Source organism: Ornithorhynchus anatinus, chromosome 3 (assembly GCF_004115215.2).
Source record: "Ornithorhynchus anatinus isolate Pmale09 chromosome 3, mOrnAna1.pri.v4, whole genome shotgun sequence".
Taxonomy (NCBI): domain Eukaryota; kingdom Metazoa; phylum Chordata; class Mammalia; order Monotremata; family Ornithorhynchidae; genus Ornithorhynchus; species Ornithorhynchus anatinus.
The window spans coordinates 36342095-36361464 of record NC_041730.1 but is presented as its reverse complement, the minus strand read 5'-3'; the positions used below and the strand labels follow the sequence as shown (position 1 = coordinate 36361464).

General features: G+C 37.9%; 1 protein-coding gene across 8 annotated transcripts in view; it reads right to left on the bottom strand.

Annotated features, from left to right (window-relative positions):
* The window catches only part of GAS2 (growth arrest specific 2), a 119564-nt gene that overhangs the window by 56187 nt on the left and 44007 nt on the right, over nt 1–19370 (bottom strand). For all 8 annotated transcript variants that reach the window (XM_016226096.3, XM_039911449.1, XM_039911452.1 and 5 more), the window contains 2 exons: nt 12896–13037; nt 3488–3551 (listed from right to left, as the gene is read on the bottom strand). In XM_016226096.3, coding sequence (XP_016081582.1) covers nt 3488–3551; nt 12896–13037 — 206 coding nt within the window. The remainder of the gene's footprint in view (nt 1–3487; nt 3552–12895; nt 13038–19370) is intronic.

The window sequence follows — 19370 nt, the reverse complement described above, 5'->3', positions numbered from 1 at the left end:
CTCTAGACAAGATATATATACTTACTGAAAGTGTTTAAAAAATTACCATCCTTAGAGCTCAAGTATGTGAAGCACCAAGGAAGGTATGTTAAAGTCATGTATGAAAACAGAGAACAAAGTTACACATGGAAAGTGAGAGCTTTCAATTCCATATGCTATCTGTAAAGCTACATATTAGGCAAGCTATTGCATACTAAATGAACATCCAGAAAACCAAGAGCTAAATCCCTGCTTGTATTGGCTGGTAATCGGTGCGGCCTGTCTAATGAAAAGTCAGCCAACGCTGAAGTGCACAATTATATACAATCCATTTACTTCCTGTCTGTCTGGAGATGCTGACAGGCTGTAAATCATCAATTCCCCCTGGGCTTGGGACCTACACCTGCAGCAGCCTTAGTCATCAAATAAACCTTTTCCACCAATCTTTTCAAATTGCTGCTTCTTTACTTCTACTGCTTTCCAGATTGCACCAATTCAGATGCCTTTCTATGCCAGGGAATTTTCATCTGACTACACTGTGTTTTAATTCCTTTCCAGCTCTGAGCTATAATGGCATTATTAGGGATAAACTGTCGTTCTCTGATTGATTCAAAGTCAAAGAGAAAATGGCAAGAAATAGAAATCCATTGCCCAAGTCAGTGCTCCCCAAGGTTCTGGAATGTGAAAGTGGGGTGAACCCCATCCTGACACCCCAGAAGAAAATTTATTCTACAACTCTTGTTTTATAAGATCAGATTAAACAGCAGGGAAGAGTGCCAACCTGTAAACTCTCCAGCCTGTAAACTGATAAATTTCGAAGAACGAAGCTTCCCATTTTTCTAAGGCAAAATTAATCACAAAACCAGAAATTTACTGAAACTATTCAGCAGACTATCATTTTTAAACAAAAGACATCTGGGGCCTGGTTTATGGAGCAAAATGTTTTATAGCTACGTAAGAGAAATTCCTTTTTTCAGTATGTGCAGCAGGCTGATTACAGATTGTCTGTCATTCTCTCTCAAAATCAGAGCAGGATTTTAAAAGTAATGTTTTTTTCTCCCTCTGGTTTGAGCTAGTTAAAGTAAGAGTTTCCTTTGGGATGATGAGAGCAGAAAAGGGCAAATTCTTTCTCCAGATAATTGTGTGACATTTTTAAAAATAATTGTCCTCAAGGAGTTAAACAGGTTGACCGGGTTAAAGTAAATGCTATTCAATGTTTCATCACTTTAGAGTCCTCTTAATTAAGCCACAATATATAATGGGAAGATTGTAAGTGAAACATCACTAGCCTCCCATTCAAGTTTTGTCTAAATTCTGCCTCTGTTATGATGCTCTACAGTACTCTCCGAAGACCTTAGAACTCTTTACCCAATAGGCATTCAATAAATCACTTGGATTGATTAAAAAGCATAATATTCTTTACTAAAAATGGACAGTAAGACTGTCATAAAAATCTTTTTGGTGACTTCATTAACTTGATTTCATTGTTTTATATTTTGAAATTAGCAGGAATTCATATGACAGTGAGAAACCAGCTCATTTACTGAAATGCTAATATTAGCATTTGCGTCTGTGATGAAAGCTTTATATAGTATAAAGTGGAGGGAGCACTGTATCCCTGTAAGTGACCTAGTTTTTGTCCCAGACCTCCCAAGTCTCCCATCGATTCCAATCGGAGGCCTCATGCAGGGCTCTATACCTCGAGGTTTGTTCCTGGGGAATTAGACCTATATGCTGAGAAAAAAACATTTTGGCCAATGCTATAAATTTCCCAAATTGCTGAAAATATATTCTTATGTAACTTCTGGGAGCAAATATCTGGCATCTGGTGCACTACAACTTCATTTATCATTTATCTAGTGGATGGAAAACCCGCAGTATTTTGGTTTGGTTTAGACAAGCACCCAGAATTCAGATGAAGTGTTTGCCAAATGAATGTGGAAATCTCATCAGAACTGGATTTCTTATGGGATCACCAGTACTGCTTCCGGTCACGACTAAAAATACGATGAAATGAGACATTTTTGAAAAGCAGCTCTGGAAAGAAATGTTCAGATTTCTAAACACATGGAAAGGTTCAACTTACCTAAATTGAATTCTGGAACAGAGATTAGATAATTTAATCTTTCTTTTACTATTGACTCCTTTCGAGAGAAAAGGTAGGATAATGAACATTGAATTTAATGGTACAATGTCTAATTAACTCCTCTGAAAATTCAAAGTATATTGGAAGAGAAAAAGGTATAAACTAAATCCATTCAGAATTGATCAAATTCCACTACTGTTGAACTAATCAATCAATCAGTGGCATATATTGAGTGCTTACTCTACACAGAGCACTTTACGAAATGCTCAGGAGAGTACAAAATAATAGAGTTGGTATATATGTTCCCTGACCACAAAGAGCTTAGAGTGTAGAGGGTCAGAGAGACATTTCATATAAATGAATAAATTAGATATGTACACAAATGCTGTGGTGCTGCGGGTGGAGTTAATATTAAGTGCTCAGGGGTTTGGAGCCATGTGCTTAGATGATGCAGAAGTGAGAAGGAGTTGGGAAAAGAGGACTTAATCAGGAAAGGCCTTTTGGAGGAGAGGAGACCTTAATAAGGTTATGAAGGTGAGGAAAGTGGTAGTCTGGAATATAGCCCGTCAAACGGCAGGGACCGTCTCTATCTGTTGCCGACTTGTTCATCCCAAGCGCTTAGTACAGTGCTCTGCACATAGTAAGCGCTCAATAAATACTATTGAATGAATGAATATAGAGGGGGAAGGAGTTCCAGGTCTGAGGAAGGAGGTGAGAAAGGGATCTAACTCCCAGGCTCATGCTCTTTCCACTAGGCCACACTGCTCCTCATGACTAATGGGTTCAGAACCATGTGGAGGATATGTAAACTCTTATTAGCACATACTTAGAGAATTAACCTTCCAACCCTTCTCGATTTGGGCTCAGTGCAGAGCAGAGTGTTTGGCATACACTAAGTGATCACTAACTAGCATTGACTGATTGTTAACTGAAGGATTTTTGGTACCTTTAATCTAACCGTAATGAAGTTTTTGGCTACCAAGCTTGGGGTTGGCTTGCTTTCCATGTAGTACAAATTAACAGCTGCAGCAAGTACAATACTGGGTTGACAACTAAACATTAAGTATATCTGGACAAATTAAGTAGGGAATTGGATTTATAAATGCATCATTTTGTTTGTGGAAGCCTCATTTCTACTAAAGTGACTTGTCTACATGGGCCTGTATTGATTTCTATTTTTTTTCTACTTAAATTTTCTCTTCTCCATAACTGGATCAAGACCATCCTCTAGCAGAGGGGGTTGAATTACTTTGTTTGAACAACTGTCCTCAAGATGTTCTTAAGGCATCCATATTTCAGTGTGTAATTTTCTCAGAGACAGAATAAACATTAGCACCATAATGTGCTGAGCCAGCAAATATGTCTATTGACACGGATGCTGCAAAAATAAACACTTCTTCATTCTTGAATAGTTTAGCCTACCTGGCTGCAATGCGGCCAAGCTCCAGCAAACAAAGACACACTTCTCTGGGTTGCTTGTGGAGAACTGAAAAGGCAAACAAAGTTGAAAAATAAGCTGATGGATAAACAGGCATGCTTCCTTCCTGCTTTCACTGAATCGCTGGACTTAGCAATAATTTTCCATTCAGACCAATTATCAAATAATGATTCTGTATCCACAGCTCATTTAGCACAACAAAAGTCTAAGATTATATCAAATGTTTTCACAATGAAACCCTTTGGCATTTTCAGGAAATCACCCACCTTCCCCATTTTCAATCAGCCATTACTAATACTTTAGCAGATTAAAATTTAACTGTAATTACTTAACATAATTCATGACAATAGTGGCATCTGAAAGCAAAGGTTAACCTGAAGCAGTTTATTTTCAGCCAAATAATATATAGTACAAGGACGCTTTGACAGTATTCATATTTACTTCTAAATAACCCAGGATTAAATATTCCATCTTTATGTCAGTAAATGACCAATATGCTACTTCAAAAGATCCAGAGACCAATCATTGCCTGGAACCGACATGCTACTGAAAATCTGCTCTGGGCACTGGGGAAAATCCAGGAGTATTAAAAGGGAGAGAGATGTGGCTCCTTAAGGTTGATACATGTCAGTTAGCAAAGTCTTCATTCTTCCTTCTCTTTTTTCCAGCCGCATCCATAACTCCATAGAGTTATGTGTGCAAGCCTGCACTTTACTCACCTCCCAGAGCTAGAGTTCTGCAAATCCCTGATATCCAAGTAATGAATGGAAACCAGACCTTTAAAGAAAGCATCCATCCCCAATCCAGAAGTCCTCCCTGCTTGCTGTATACTACTAGAAATTCCACAGATTTTGAAACGTACAGTATGTCAAAAGAACTAGAATACGATGCAAAGGAAAAGTAGCAACATTAAAATGGAATTGAGGTAATTACATACAGCTTTCCCTTACCAATCTCTGTGGTTGGGTTCTGAAAGTCCCACTGTGGGCAAAACTGTGGTTGAAAAGATCAAAAGATCATAGGACTAAAGTAATAGGGAGTCCATAGCAACTCTCACTGAAGAGTTTCACCATTTATAAAGATTCACATAATTGAGTCCACACTAAAATTGTCCTCATGGATGCCACATCTCTTCAGGCGCTATGTGATCCAACACTTCCACCATATCTTCTGAGGAAATCTCCTTCTTTGCCTGTTTCACAAATCGCTCCCTCACTTTTCGCTTAAAGGCTATGATTAAAGGCAATGCAATTAGGAGGAAAATATAGAACACCTCATCTGGATCTTAGCAGCAGTAAGCCCCCTCAATGTTGTGTTGGCATGGCACATGGAAAGCATGGATGACTAGAAACTGAAGATGTTGATATGATGTGCAGGCATTAATAACAATGGTTATTTAAAACCATATATAGTGGAAGCCAAACAAGAGGGAAAACACTAAGCGTGACATTCAGAACTGTGGTTGGAAAAAACCATGGTTCGTGAGGCAACCTGTGAACATCAGGCATTCAAAAAACAGTTGCAGAAGTCAAACTGAAAAAGTTGGTGGTAAAAAATCTATCATTTTTTGACCTGAAGATTTCCTCCCTGACAATTTTAATGGTAAAATTATACTGTTGAGTTCAGTGGGAGTGAAGTGACTAATACAGGAGTTGAAAAACTAACCAGTTACAGTAAAAGTCTCTATGCTTTCATCTAAGTGAAACATTGGGCATTACGGTAAACCATGGTGAGCCTAGGCCACAATTTCATGGACACATTTGCATGCAGTTTATGATGAAAGATATGAATTAGTGAAATCACTGGGGGAGCAGGAAAGAGTACTCAGAAAACAACCAGTTCCATAAATTAAACATCTGCTGAATGGTAAGTGTCTGATGAACTATGATATGTACCGTGCTAACTGTTAGCATTCCTGAGGACTATACCAGCATTCAAATTAAAACAATTCATAAAAAACAGAAGCCATTCCAAAAAAGGAAGTGGTACTCAACAGAAATAGGCCATTTGCTCCTAATTACAGTATGCATCAGGGCCCTCTCTTTCTATATTTAAACTATGGCAGTTATAGATGGGGATTAATATGTCTAATACTTTTGGAACTGTGGAATAATTGTGGAATTTGTTGAGGGCTTGGTCTGTGCCAAGTGATGCAGCATGGCCTAGTGGAAAGAGCATGTGTCTATGAGTCAGAGTACCTGGATTCTAAGCCAGGCTCTGCCAAATACTTACGTGACCTTGGGCAAGTCACAACTTCTCTATGCCTCAGTTTTCTTGTTTTTCTTCCTACTAGACAGTGAGCCCCATGAGGAACAGAGACTGTCTCCAACCTAGTTCACTTGTATCTATCCCGGCACTTATAATAGTGTTTGATACATTAATAATTGTTTAGCAAATACCATAAAATTGTACTGTACTAAATGCTGGGGTAGATACAATTTAGTCAGGCACAGTCTGTGTCCCACATATGGCTCACAGTATAAGCACAAGGAAGAACAGGTATTGAATCCTTATTTAGCAGATGAGGAAACTAAGGCACAGAGAAGTTAAGGTGACTTGCCAAAGGTCACAATGTAGGCAAGTGATGGAGTGGTATTAGAACCCAGGACTTCTGACTCCCAGGCCCATGCTCTTTCCACTAGGCCACTCTAATTCTATTGTTTTTAATCACAACTCTATATTGTAATCATTAAGCATCGATCAACTTCTATTTCAGAGTTCAATAGTACCTGCTTATAACACTTGTATTTTTTTCCTCTTACAAACTATTTACCTTCTAAAGGCCCATTGTAATATTCAAGTACTAGGTCCACTTCAACTGTTTTCATTTTCTCAGTGCATTTTTACTATTTTGAGTTTCACTTTAAATAATGATCTACTAAAATAAATATTGCACCTTTATAAAACTATTGAATTTTTAGTCTTTTCATTTATTATTCACATTTCTGATAGTAACTTAAATATAGATACAAGGGGTAGAAAGTAATTCTTTCATGACTCTTCATATGAGGCAGTTTAGTGATGAGAAGAAAACTTGGGAAAAAAGAAATGAACAAACGAAGGAATATGTAAATTTTTGAGCTGTTGCTGCTTTGGGAATTGTATCTATGTATTTACATTATTTACAGACATCATAGATAATTTATTCCAAATTCTATTAGCTTCAGATAGAGCAGGTCAGTTGGGGGAGCATATACAAACTATAGATGTAGGTAGGTTGCATGTAAAATATATTTCTGTTAACAATTTATATTAAGTAGACAGCCTCCATTGAAATGGAAAGTATATCATCCTTTCAAATCCCCAACTTTATACCATTAATTTCATTTTGTCCTTGAAAGTTATGTACTTTACCTGATATAGTTTCCAAAATATTTTCCAAGTAAATTGTTTATTTTCAGGTATTTTAGTTGCAGGCCAATATGCTAATGCTATTTCAGAAAGACTGTGTTGACGGGGTTGCAATTAAAATATTTGGGAACTTTCTTTAAAAATTACAATATATTATGTTACATTTGCCATTCATCATAAATTCATTAAGGACAAATGTTTTCATTAAAATTCAAAACCTACATTTACAAAAAGTGCTGTGAGAATGGATAAAAGAAAATATTTATCGTTACTTCATTATTAGAATTTTTTCTTTAATGATTTTATTATTACTATTTTCTTCATCTTGAGTGAAACAATGTCTTTCTGAAATCACTAGAGAGATTTATGATCTTAACCAATTATCAATTAAGAGCTTTTCCAAAAGTCAAAATTTTTTAGAAAGAGTCATCATGCAGAATGCCTGAGGATTGGATTTATGTGGCCAAAAGTCTGGAATATATAGACTATGTTTCCAGGGCAGGAAATGCAATTTAGCCTACAAATGGAATCTAAATTGATAGACAATGTCCAGGAAAAGGATGGGCTTTCCATCCACTAGGTTGAAAGATCCTTGAGGGCAAGGAGTGTCTCCACCAACTCTATTTTATTGTACTTCTCCTAAAAACTTAGTGCAGTTTTTTGCACACAGTTAGCACCCAATAAATTCCATTGACTGAGTGATTAAAGGGTGAATATGTCAGTGATGGCTCAGCTTTTAACTGCATTAAATATTATTAGAATTGAACAAATGGGCAAGGTAATCAATACTACTGAGTCATCCCCATGATAAATAACTATCACTCCTTTAACTTACACTAAGAGAAACTACCTTAGTACTGGTAACCTTAAAAAGAAAACTTTGAAATTTTTCTGTAAGGAGAAATGATGGAAAATACAATATAATTAACTTCATTTCTGCTAGCAAAGGGGATCTGTTTTTAATGAATATGAATCTTTTTATAAGAGTTTTTAAAAATGTAAAATAAGCAAGGAATATCAATTCAACTTTTAACTATCAACCTTAATGGAGCAATAAATAAATAATAGAGAGGAAATTGCAGGCTACCTAATACTCATACGTTTTGCAACAATTGTTTTTCATGAGAGTAGTTAAATTTTAAGTGAATGTTTTTGGAAAAATAATGTTGGTATTTGTTAAGCGCTTACTTTTGGAAATGCTTCTATAATCCTGAAAATGACAAAATATGTTGAAACTAATGTGGCGAGTTATGAAAAACACTAGAAAACAAGCCCAATATCTCATTCTGATGCAACCAGTGACCCAGAATACAATATGGAAAAACAAACATTAGAATGAAGCAGTTCGGTCATTTTTAGGTCCTGTTTTTGGAAAACACGCTACAGAACAAAACGTAGTTATTATTCTGTTGCATCAAAATGAGACTGGGTGAAAATGACAAGCACAGGAAATAAAAATATACAATGAAATTATACACTCCAAAACAAGTCACACACATTGGCATGCTGGCACATAGAATAGCAAACCCTTTTCTTGCTGAGTAGATTCTCTTTCGGAGAAATAGATGAAGAATATCCACTGGTTCCAGATCCTATAACCATCCAATAATATTATAATTTTGACACAGTTACTGCAAACCAAAATTCTATACCCAAGAAGCATGTTTTTACCAAGTATCAGTTTCTTGTCTCGTGCTCTCTCATAGCTTCTTATTGTGGAATATAATAACAACAACAGCAAAGTGGAACTACTGGTAAAAAACATTGAAATGATTGTAATGGTAATTCAAAGTCATGTTCAGAGAATAACTGTCGACAGTGAATATTTGCTCAGCCAATTACCTACATTAAAAATAATTATAGACAGTGTTATCCAAGGCTTATTTTAAAATAATTCATTCAAACTTTCAAAATAAACCATTCAATCTATGTTTTATATATATATCAAAATCATTTTATGCTTCATACACCAATTTCTACACTGTAGGTGTTAAAATTCTAATTTTCTAGAAAATGAGATTTTTCTTTTGCTCAAAGAAGGGATTTAGAATACTAAGATTAGTGAAACATTTGCCACTCACCCAAAAACCTCCTCAGCTCATTATCAGAGGAAGGACCCCAAGTATTGATGAAGACTAGCAATTGGGAGGGGAAACACGGATGGGTGGAACATTAATTAAGGCAATAGGATTAGTGGGGTAGGAGACTGCTCCAGCCTCCGACAGAATAAAGGATGAGAGACACTGAGTTTGAACTCCAACTGGCTTCTTCCTTTACTTCAGAATTATTTCCTGGGAAAAAAAAAAGCTAGTTGTGTCCCACTGACCATTTGTCCCCCCCTCTGAGTGGATGCCAAGTAATTACAATCCTTTGTTGCAGAAATGCCTGGCACTGAGGCAGAGGTATACAGGAAGGCGAAATTCTCTCTCATCCTTTGGAAAATGCATCCAGGCTAGGCCTCTAAGTATTTACATCACACTCACCCCTCTGCTTCCCTGCTCAAGGAGGGCAATGCCCTAACCACAATACTAATAAGAGATGGCCTTGAAAGGATAAATTTCTTTTAAAAAAACAACGCAAATACATGTTTAACTGGAGATACCTCATCATTGTGCTTGTGTACTTTATTTTTCTCACTGCTTATTTTTCATTTGAGAAACACTAGTTTCTATCAATAAAATAACTGGTGAAATCTGTTTCCAGGTTTGGAATGTTGGGTGTTTTTTTTTAATAAGAAGAACTCAAGCACAAAAAAAAGGATTGTCAAACAAAAGCCAAGGTGTTCTAATTTCAAGATCAGTGATCACGGGAGCAAGTTGAAAGCATTTGGATAATGTTGATTATTACCAAGAAAAAACAGATCAGATATTTTTACAGCTCTTCCCCAACCCTAGACACACACACTTGGGAGTCAGAAGGACCTGTGTTCTAATGCCTGCTCCACCACTTGTCTGCAGTGTGATCTTGGGCAAATTGCTTCATTTCTCTGTGCCTCAGTTACCTCATCTGTAAAATGGGTATTAAGGCTATTAAGGTATTATTAACCCCATGTGAGACAGGGTCTGTGTCCAACCTGATGATCTTCTATCTACCCCAGCACTTACTACTTGGCCTGGCACATAATAAGCACTTAACAAATACCTTAAAAAAAAACTTTTACTAATCCAAATTTTCACCATCATGGAAGATTGGTGGGATAAGCTTAGAGGTGTCCAGACTATAAAAATTTGAAGTAAGCTCTGCACATTTACCTAACACTACAAAATATGTCTCAACTATCCCTGTAGTTGTATGTGTGACAATTATTATCAATTGAAATAACTATCAATTGACAGGAGCAAGATAGGAATTTTAAAATTCACAACTTAAAACTCAAAAATTGCTTATTGATAATTAGTCAAACTGCTTCAGCCTTCTTTGAAAATGAGAGCTAAAAATAAATGACTAAAAAACCAAATTTTTGACCCTTCAAAACAAACACAAAACCCAAGAAGAAAATTGTGTCAAAAAACTGCTGTCAAAAGATAAGTTGCAATGCTGTTTTTTTCTGAGTGTGATAATGTTCAGTGGTATGAGAAGAATTTTATCTGTCAATAATCAACAGCAGACAGCATAAGCAAAACATAAGAATACATGCTATGGCCTTGATATGAATACCAAAGGAGAAAAATGGCAAAATTTTTCCCTGTCACATGGTCTCTCAAGAGATTACAATTATTAGCAAGCATAGACAAGGATTAGATTGAGTGATTTGGGAAGCAAGACTCTTTCGCAAACAATAGCGCAAAGGGATAAGTGGAGGAACAGAAGGATGATATATCAGTGGCCACAAAGATAATGACTTTTTACGCAAAGACCTTTTGAGCTACAAAAACAGAAGCTTCTTGATGCACACGCAGTACAGTCAGTCTATTTTATCCTCCATTCAAACAGATCTTTTTTTTCCTTCATCAGGAAATCTTTTCACTCTGTTTGCTGTTCCAATCCTCCTGAAACAAAGGATGCTCTTTCATCTTGAATTTTCCACTGAAACATAATCTTTAATCTAAATACTGCCCTAAATTCTCTTTCACGAAGTGTGAAAGGATATGAAGTAGAGAGCACAGTATTATGGCTGTGAAAAGTTAGTTCTTGAAGCAGTGTGTCCAAGGCCATCAGCACTGACCCAATCTCTTCCTTATCCATAGAGAAAAGTAATTAGCATCAAATAAGATAGATTTCCAGGGGGTGGGGCGATGAAAGAATTTCAGATCTATATGCAATATAAAAACACATCTGTTTCCTTTCGCTAGCTGATAATTAAGTCAAAATTTTTAAGTGGTCAGAATCTTCTTTTTACACTAGCAACTACTATCCTACATTCTGTTTGCTACTCTAAGGAGCAAAATTCTCCAATTAGTCATTTAATCCAGTGTCACTACATTCAGTAGTAATGGAGAATGAAACATTGAAGCAAGATGAAATCACAGCTATGGCTCTTCTTCTCAATTCTTTTTCTTGCAAAAATGGAAAATGTAATTCCAAGTAGACTAAGTAGACTAACAGGAATGAGAGGCAGTGTTGCCTAGTGGAAGGAGCACAGACCTGGGAGTCAGAGGATTTAAGTTCCAATCCTGGCTCTGCCACTTATCTACTGTATGACTTTGGACAAGAAATCTCTGTGCCTCAGTTTTCTCAGCCATAAAATGGGGATTTAGTGTCTGTCCACCCTCCCACTTAGACTGTGAGCCCCATGTGGGACAGGGACTGTGTCCCTTCTGATTAATTCATATATCCTACACATGGTAAGTGCTTAATAAATAAAATAATAATACCAATAATAAATGCTATTAGAAACTTGTTGCGATATGGCTACCTTATCAAAAATAGTTCATTTGTGTTTCATGGAACTTCTTCCAGAGAAAAACTGATGTACTAAGAGAACCTGACATAGGATAGGTTAAACCAAGACTGTAATAGCACAAATATTTCAGCATGATCCCATCTGTAGAGTCACCTGTGATTTTAAAATTAGATAAAAATATTCTATATGCAGATAAAAAGAAATGGTTCATTTACTAATTTCAGATTGTCCAATTCTCTGGAAACTGGAGAATTCTTTGGTTGGTGGAGCTAATGGGTGAGGACTTGTTTCTTGCAATGGCTCTGGAAAGTGGCTGTAGTCAGTGAAGGAAGTGGCTGACAATTTGTCAAGGAATCAACATCAAGACTACTAAAATCTGGAACAGCCTCTTCTGCAGAATATTAGACCAGCTTAAAAAGCAACATTCTTGTTAATCATCTTGTCTTTCCTATTTCTTAATGGCATTTGTTAAATGCTTATTATGTACCACTGAATGAAGTACTGGAGTAGAAACAAGATGATCAGGTTGGACACAGTCAATGTCCCTCATGGAGCTCACAGTCTTAATCCCCATTTTAGAGGCTGAGGCACAGAGAATTTAAGTGACTTGACCAAGGTCACCCAGAAGACAAGTAACAGAGTCAGGAAGAGAACCCAGGTCCTCTAACTCCCAGGCCCCTGCCCCTTACACTAGGTCATTCTGCTTCTTATTTCATTTCCTCACTACTTACAATAAACTAGATTTCACTTAAAATAATTCCACATCCTGGTGAGAAGCTGATTATGTAAAGATTGAATTCAAAGTTTTGGCATATGGAAGTTTGGTAGGAGTCAAACTAAAAGCTTGCACTAAACCACATGTCTTTCCATGCTGGATAATTAGGTTCCAAGTCAGTATGTACCTTACAACACTGTTTAATTAATGAAATGCTTATCTGCCTGGTTATTCGTTATTTCTAGGTGAAAAGTAATTAGGTATTCTAATATTTAGCCAATTTAAGATGATAGAAATACTAATAATTTCTCTGACAAATAAGCAACTAGAAATTAACACTAAAAAAGGACACTGTGAGAACAAGATGGCTTTTAATAGCCAATGACTTTAGAAAGCTTTGCTTATTCTGCATACATTTCACAGGCTGACCAGAATGTTTTAAAAGGACATTATAATAGCTACAATTCTAAATGAAATACATACCCAACCCTTCTGATTCAAATAGGCATGTCTCATCCACCCCAACATCTCTGCACCAGGAGAGGAAATTAGCTGTGTTGTCTCGTGCAAAAAATGAACCTGATGGTGCATTGGCTCTGCAAGGAATCTTTCTCACCGGCAGGCGCTAAAAGACAAAAAAAAAAAAAAAAAATCCAGAGTCTTTTAATTCCAGATTTATGAAACCCCTCTACTTGGGAGTATGAAATATACATATAAGTAATCTGAAAATGTGTTCAAAAGAAAGTTGATGGTTTTCCAAAACCTGTAGAAAATGAAAGCAAAGTAAATAAGAGAAAAGGTACTGCCAGCAGAAATCCCATAGTGTGATTGTTTGTTGTTATTGTTGGCAGTTAAGTTTTACCTGCCATGACTGATAATATGAAATTTGGGTTCCTATCTTGGTTATTTAAATAAATAGTATTTGCATTTCTCAAATAAATGGGGATGGCATCAGTAGCTCAATTCTTAGAAGACTGAGAGTCCTTTGAAAGCCAAGGGCTGTATCTAATAATTACCTGTGCATTTTCCCCCAGCGCTTAATACAGTTTTTTGCACAAAGTAAACACTTAATAAAAACCATCACTATTATCATGAAGTTATGCCTCTCTTGTTCTTTTCTTTCTCCTGTTACCCATGGTTTACTTCCTTTGCCTGAATACCTAGTTTTAAACTTAATTATTCATGTCCTAGGAATTAAGGGAATAGAAGTTGTGAAGATGCAGGAAGTCAATCTATTAGCATTTTAGGATATTCCTCATATTTTTTGACTCATTCTTTTATTTTCCCACTTCAAGAGGATGTCACTCTATGCGGCTTCATTATTTTGAAACCAAATTGAAATTATAGAAAGTTACTTAACAAGATACTGATATTTAGGTGTCTTTGCTTATATACTTTCTTCATCCACACTGCACTTAAACTGAAAATTGAGAGTCTATCCTGTTATTAAAAGATGAGTCCTTTCTAATATCTCACCTAATTGCTTCTTGCTGCGAGTCTAGTCTCCTTCCTCATATCCAATCTAAAAATAGAAAACAATGACCACTTTGTTGTGTATGCAAGAGTGTGCACATACATGTTGGGGTGGGCTGGGCCCTGGGCTTGTCCCACAGAGTTTTCATTCATTCGATCGTACTTATTGAGTGCTTACTGTGTGCAGAGCAGTGTACTAAGCTCTTGGAAATTACAATTCGGCAACAGATAGGGACAATTTCTACCCAACAAAGGGCTCACAGTCTAGAAGGGGTGTAATTATGGTATTTGTTAAGCACTTACTATGTGCCAATTACAGTTGTAAGCACTGGGGTAGATATAAGGTAATCAGGTTGTCCCACAGGGGCTCACTGTCTTAATCCCCGTTTTCCAGATGAGGTAACTGAGGCCCAGAGAAATAAAATGACTGGCCCAAAGTCACACATCTGACAAGTGGCAGAGCAGGGATTAGAATCCATGACCTCTGACTCTCAAGCTAGTGCTCTTTCCACTATGTCACGCTGCTTTTCAGCAGCATTAGACTACTGCAAGGGGGCTACTGGACTGCTAGCCCCCAAAGGGACAGGTACTGTAACCAGCCTGATTAACTTGTTTCCACCCAGACCTTGGGACAGTGCTCAGTAGATACAGCACAGGCCTAGGAGTCAGGAAATCATGGGTTCTAATCCTGCTCACCAATTGCCTGCTGTGTGACCTTAGACAAGTAATTTCACTTCTCTATGCCTCATTTCACTCATCTGTAAAATGCAGATTGAGACTGTGATCCCCATAGGAGACAGGCCATGTGCCCAAACCCATTTGCTTGTTTCCACCGCAGCGCTTTGGCCAGGGCCTGGCATACAAGTAAGTGTTTAACAAATATCAAAATTATTATTCAGAGAAGCAGCATGGTGTAGTGGATAGAGCATGGGCCTGGGAGTCACAATGTCATGGGTTCTAATCCCGGCTCCAACACCTGTTTGCTGTGTGACCATGGGCAAGTCATTTACTTCTCTGGGCCTCAGTTACCTCATCTATGAAATGGAGACTGAGACTGTCAGCCCCACATGGGACAGGGACTGTGTCCAACCCTATTTGTTTGTATCTACTCCAGCGCTTAGTACGGTGCTTGGCACATGGCACTTAACAAGTATCATAATAATTATTATTATATAAGTGTCTGTACTTTAAATCAAAAGATTATGCTATGCTGATGAAATCCAATATGACCATGTGTGACTCAGAAAAGACCAATGCAGGACCTACAGTCCTGGTTGCATTACGTACATCATGCCAAGGCTGTCCTTTGTTGTGCTATCATGTTTGATGTTTGCAGCACTTTTTAATGATATTTGTTAAACATTTACCATGTGCCAGGCACTGTAATAAGCACTGGGCTAGATACAAGTTAATTAGGTTGTACACAGTCCATGTCCCACATGGGGCTCACAGTTTTCATACCCACTTTACAGATGAGGTAACTGAGGCACAGAGAAGTTAAGTGACTTGCATAAGGTCAATCAGCAGGTAAGTGGCTGAGACGGGATTAGAACCTAGGTCATTCTGACTCCCAGCCTCGTGTTTATCCACTAGGTCATGCAGCTTCTTAGCACTTGGAACTATTTTCACTTCTTCTCTCAACCCTACCAAAAGTTCTGCTCAAAAGAGCTGCTTCTTTCTTGATTGCTGTTCTATCCAATATGTGACCCCCCCTAGTTTCCACTGGAATATAATATTGTCTAAGGCTTTGTTTCTCTGTACCGATTAGACTGTAAGCCCATCAAACGGCAGGGACTGTCTCTATCAGTTGCCGACTTGTTCATTCCAAGCGCTTAGTACAGTGCTCTGCACATAGTAAGCGCTCAATAAATACTATTGAATGAATGAATGAATCTGTATCCTGAAAATGCTTCCTCTGTCCTCTGCTGTTTTCTGAAAGTAAGAGGGTTCTTCCATAGGGTTCAGGGGAGATGGGAATGGGAGTGGCAGCTGCTGTGGTAATTTTCTCCTGCTAACTGGGAGCTACAGGTGAAGCCAATATCTCAAAATCCCCCTCTGATCCCTTTCCATATCCAAGGAGCAGGGGCAGCTAGCTATGGTTGACCTATAGCTTAAAAAAGTTGTGGGGATGAAGTCATTTCACTTAGTGCCAATCCATATAATAATAATGTTGGTATTTGTTAAGTGCTTACTATGTGCAGAACACTGTTATAAGTTCTGGGGGGGATACAGGGTAATCAGGTTGTCCCACGTGGGGCTCACAGTTAATCTCTATTTTACAGATGAGGTAACCGAGGCACAGAGAAGTTAAGTGACTTGCCCACAGTCGCACAGCTGACAAGTGGCAGAGTAGGGATGAGGGAGGCCATCAACCCCATGGGATTGGCTCCACAATAAAGCTGTAGATACACTACACTTAAGCATTTTGATACTCACCCCAGCCCCACAGCATTTATGTATATCAATAACCTTATACTCTATTTCTCTTATTCATAATTCATTTTAATATCTGTTTCCCCCTATAGTCTGTAAGCTCCTTGAAGGCAGGGATCAGGTCTACCCACTCTGTTTTATTGTACTTTCCTAAGTGCTTTGTACAGCGCTCTGCACAGTTAAGTACTCAATAAGAACATTAATTGATAACTAGTGTGCATGTATACATGCAATTGTACATCTAATATATGATTGTAGATATGTTGTCGAACAAAATATATCCCTGACCTTACTAATGCCCTAAGTCACTTGGTTCATTTATTGTATGACTCATAAAATGGCCTCCTATTTAACTTCATCCTGTCCCAACCAAAAAATCCCAAATGATTCATATAATTACCCCCATTTGAAATTGACAGAAGGTACTTAGCAATGCTACTACGTCTGCCAAAAAAAGCCAAGAATTCTTAAGAAAACAAGAGGGTAAGTTGAAACATTAAGCATATTGCCTACACAACAGCAGACATATTTTAGCAGGGAATAAAATGGTGAATATACCCAATGAATTCGTATGATTCCAGAAACTATAAAAACAGCACATATTTCCAAGGGTATATTAAAGGACATACTGCATGGCCCATGAGGCAGAAAGGTGTTAGTCTCTTGAGAGCTTTAAAACTAACAAATGCTATTGTGAATGTAATCCTGTATTTCATTGGTGATCAGAGGCTATTTTAAGGACAGATTTAGTAAAGTGTGTGCCCAAAACCCCACAATCAGAGAATACTGAGAGTGATATTTTTTAATGCAGGCAGGCTTTGAGAAACTACATTATTCTGGTTAACAAATTGTATTTTTTAAGAAATTACACTGAGCCCATAAACACCCCTGTTTTGAACTATGATTTCTTTTCCTAGAATGAGGGCTAGCCAAGCACTGGTCATTTCCCAGTCATCCAGTAAAACTTAGTCTTGGTTTGCTATCACTTTTATGTGGGTCAGAAGAGGTTAATGAACAGACACTCTAACTTTTCCTTCTATACCCCTAACTTTTCCCTCCAGTAACCCATTACAGATTTCTCATACATGAACATATCCAAACCCCTCTTGAACCCACTGACACTTCTGGTCTGTACGACTTCTCGTGGTAACAAATCCCATATGCTTACCTCCCATGGTGTGAAGTGTTTCCTTTTGTTGGCTTTGAATCCACTACCTTCAAGCCTCAATGGGTGCCCCCTTGTACTGCTGTTTTGGAAATTTTGGAACAACAATTCTAGGTTCACCTTGTCTTCACCATTTATGATTTTTTAAATTTCAATCATGTCCCAGGGTCAGCCTTCTACTACCCAGAATGGCTCTGCTTCTGCGATCTTTCTTATAGGTTCAAATGTCTCACAGTCTCCTAGACTCCTTTTAGACTGTCAGCCCATTGTTGGCCAGGGATTGTCTCTAGCTATTGCCAAATTGTACATTCCAAGCGCTTAGTACAGTGCTTGGTATAAGTAAGTGCTCAATAAATACGATGGTATGAATAACCCACAGTTTAGCAAAGCATTTTGCATATAAGTGCTTTATAAAAACTTCCATTATCATTATTATTAGTAGTAGTAATAATAGTATTCCAAAACTTGGGGAAATCTTCCCAAATGCAAAAAATTCATAATTAATGTGGCCTGATTGCCTATCTGGACTAGAAACATAGTTTTTGAAGTATCTGCTACTCTTCAGAGATGGTAGATTAAAAAACATAACGTTAGCCAATTTCGGAAAGTTGCAAACAGCACCAAAGCTATTTCTGGTTTTTATCCAGATGATGAAATCTACTAGCTGGAAAAAAAAGGCTTCCCAGAGCAGCCTAGGGAACATCAAATTTTCATTGACTGTATCCCACAGATTGAGCGAAGATTGATTTGAGCTGGTGAGCACCTATTTAGGATTTAGCAATGGAAATCATATTTACAACAAGAAAATGTTAAGCAGAAGGAAATATAAAGAAGTAAAGGGATGGCTTCAGGCCTGCTGCTCAAGTGCCAAAGGGACTCCCAACTTTCAGAGATTTGAAAATGTCATTTGGGAGGAACTGAGGTTGATCCTTTAGAACAGCAGTTGGCAAATCTTTTATGCAACAGGACCAAACATAATGAAATCATGCGACATGGGGCCGCAATCAGGCTCCTCTTCGGCTCTTTCCAACTCAAAGTGGCCTAGCCACTTTATGCCCATTTTCCTCTATAATTTTTGGCTGTGGAAACTAAGCTAATGGCACAAGTCAGGGGCCACACTTGATTCCAAGAAGAGCCTGCCGCAGATTCATGGCTCTAATCTGGAGACTGCTCGGGGGGCACAAACAAGTCAGAGAGATCATTATAGAACTTCCTTGAGCATGCTTCCTGACTGCTTAATAAACCAAGGCATAAGCAGGATTAACCCATGATGCCCAGATTCTGGTATTGCCCCATCCTGCTACCAAATCTCTGAGAACTACACTGAACAATAGTTCAATCGTATTAATTGAGCACTTAATGATGATGATGATGATGATATGGTATTTGTTGAGTGCTTACTATGTGCCAGGCTCTGTTCTAAGTAGTGGGGTAGATACAAGCAAATTGGGTTGGACAAAATCCCTGTCCCACGTGGGGCTTACAGTCTTAATTCCCATTTTACAGATGAGGGAACAGAGGCCCACAGAAGTGAAGTGACTTGCTCTAAGTCACACTGAAGACAAGTGTCAGAGCCAGGATTAGAATCCATGACCTTTGGACTCCCAAGCCCGTGCTCTATCCACTAAGCCATTACTGTGTGCAAAGCACTGCACTAAGCACTTAGGAGAGTATAACATAAAAACAGCATTGGAAAACAGATGGCCCTCCTGGAATCTGATCCTTGTTATTATTAATCAATCAATGAATTGTATTTGTTGATGGCTTACTGTGTGCAGAGCACTGTACTAAACGCTTGCAAGAGTACAGTAAAATAGAGTTGGTAAACACATTCCCTGCCCACAACAAGCTTGTCCACACTTTCTTCTTCCTGCATGAAATTCCTTC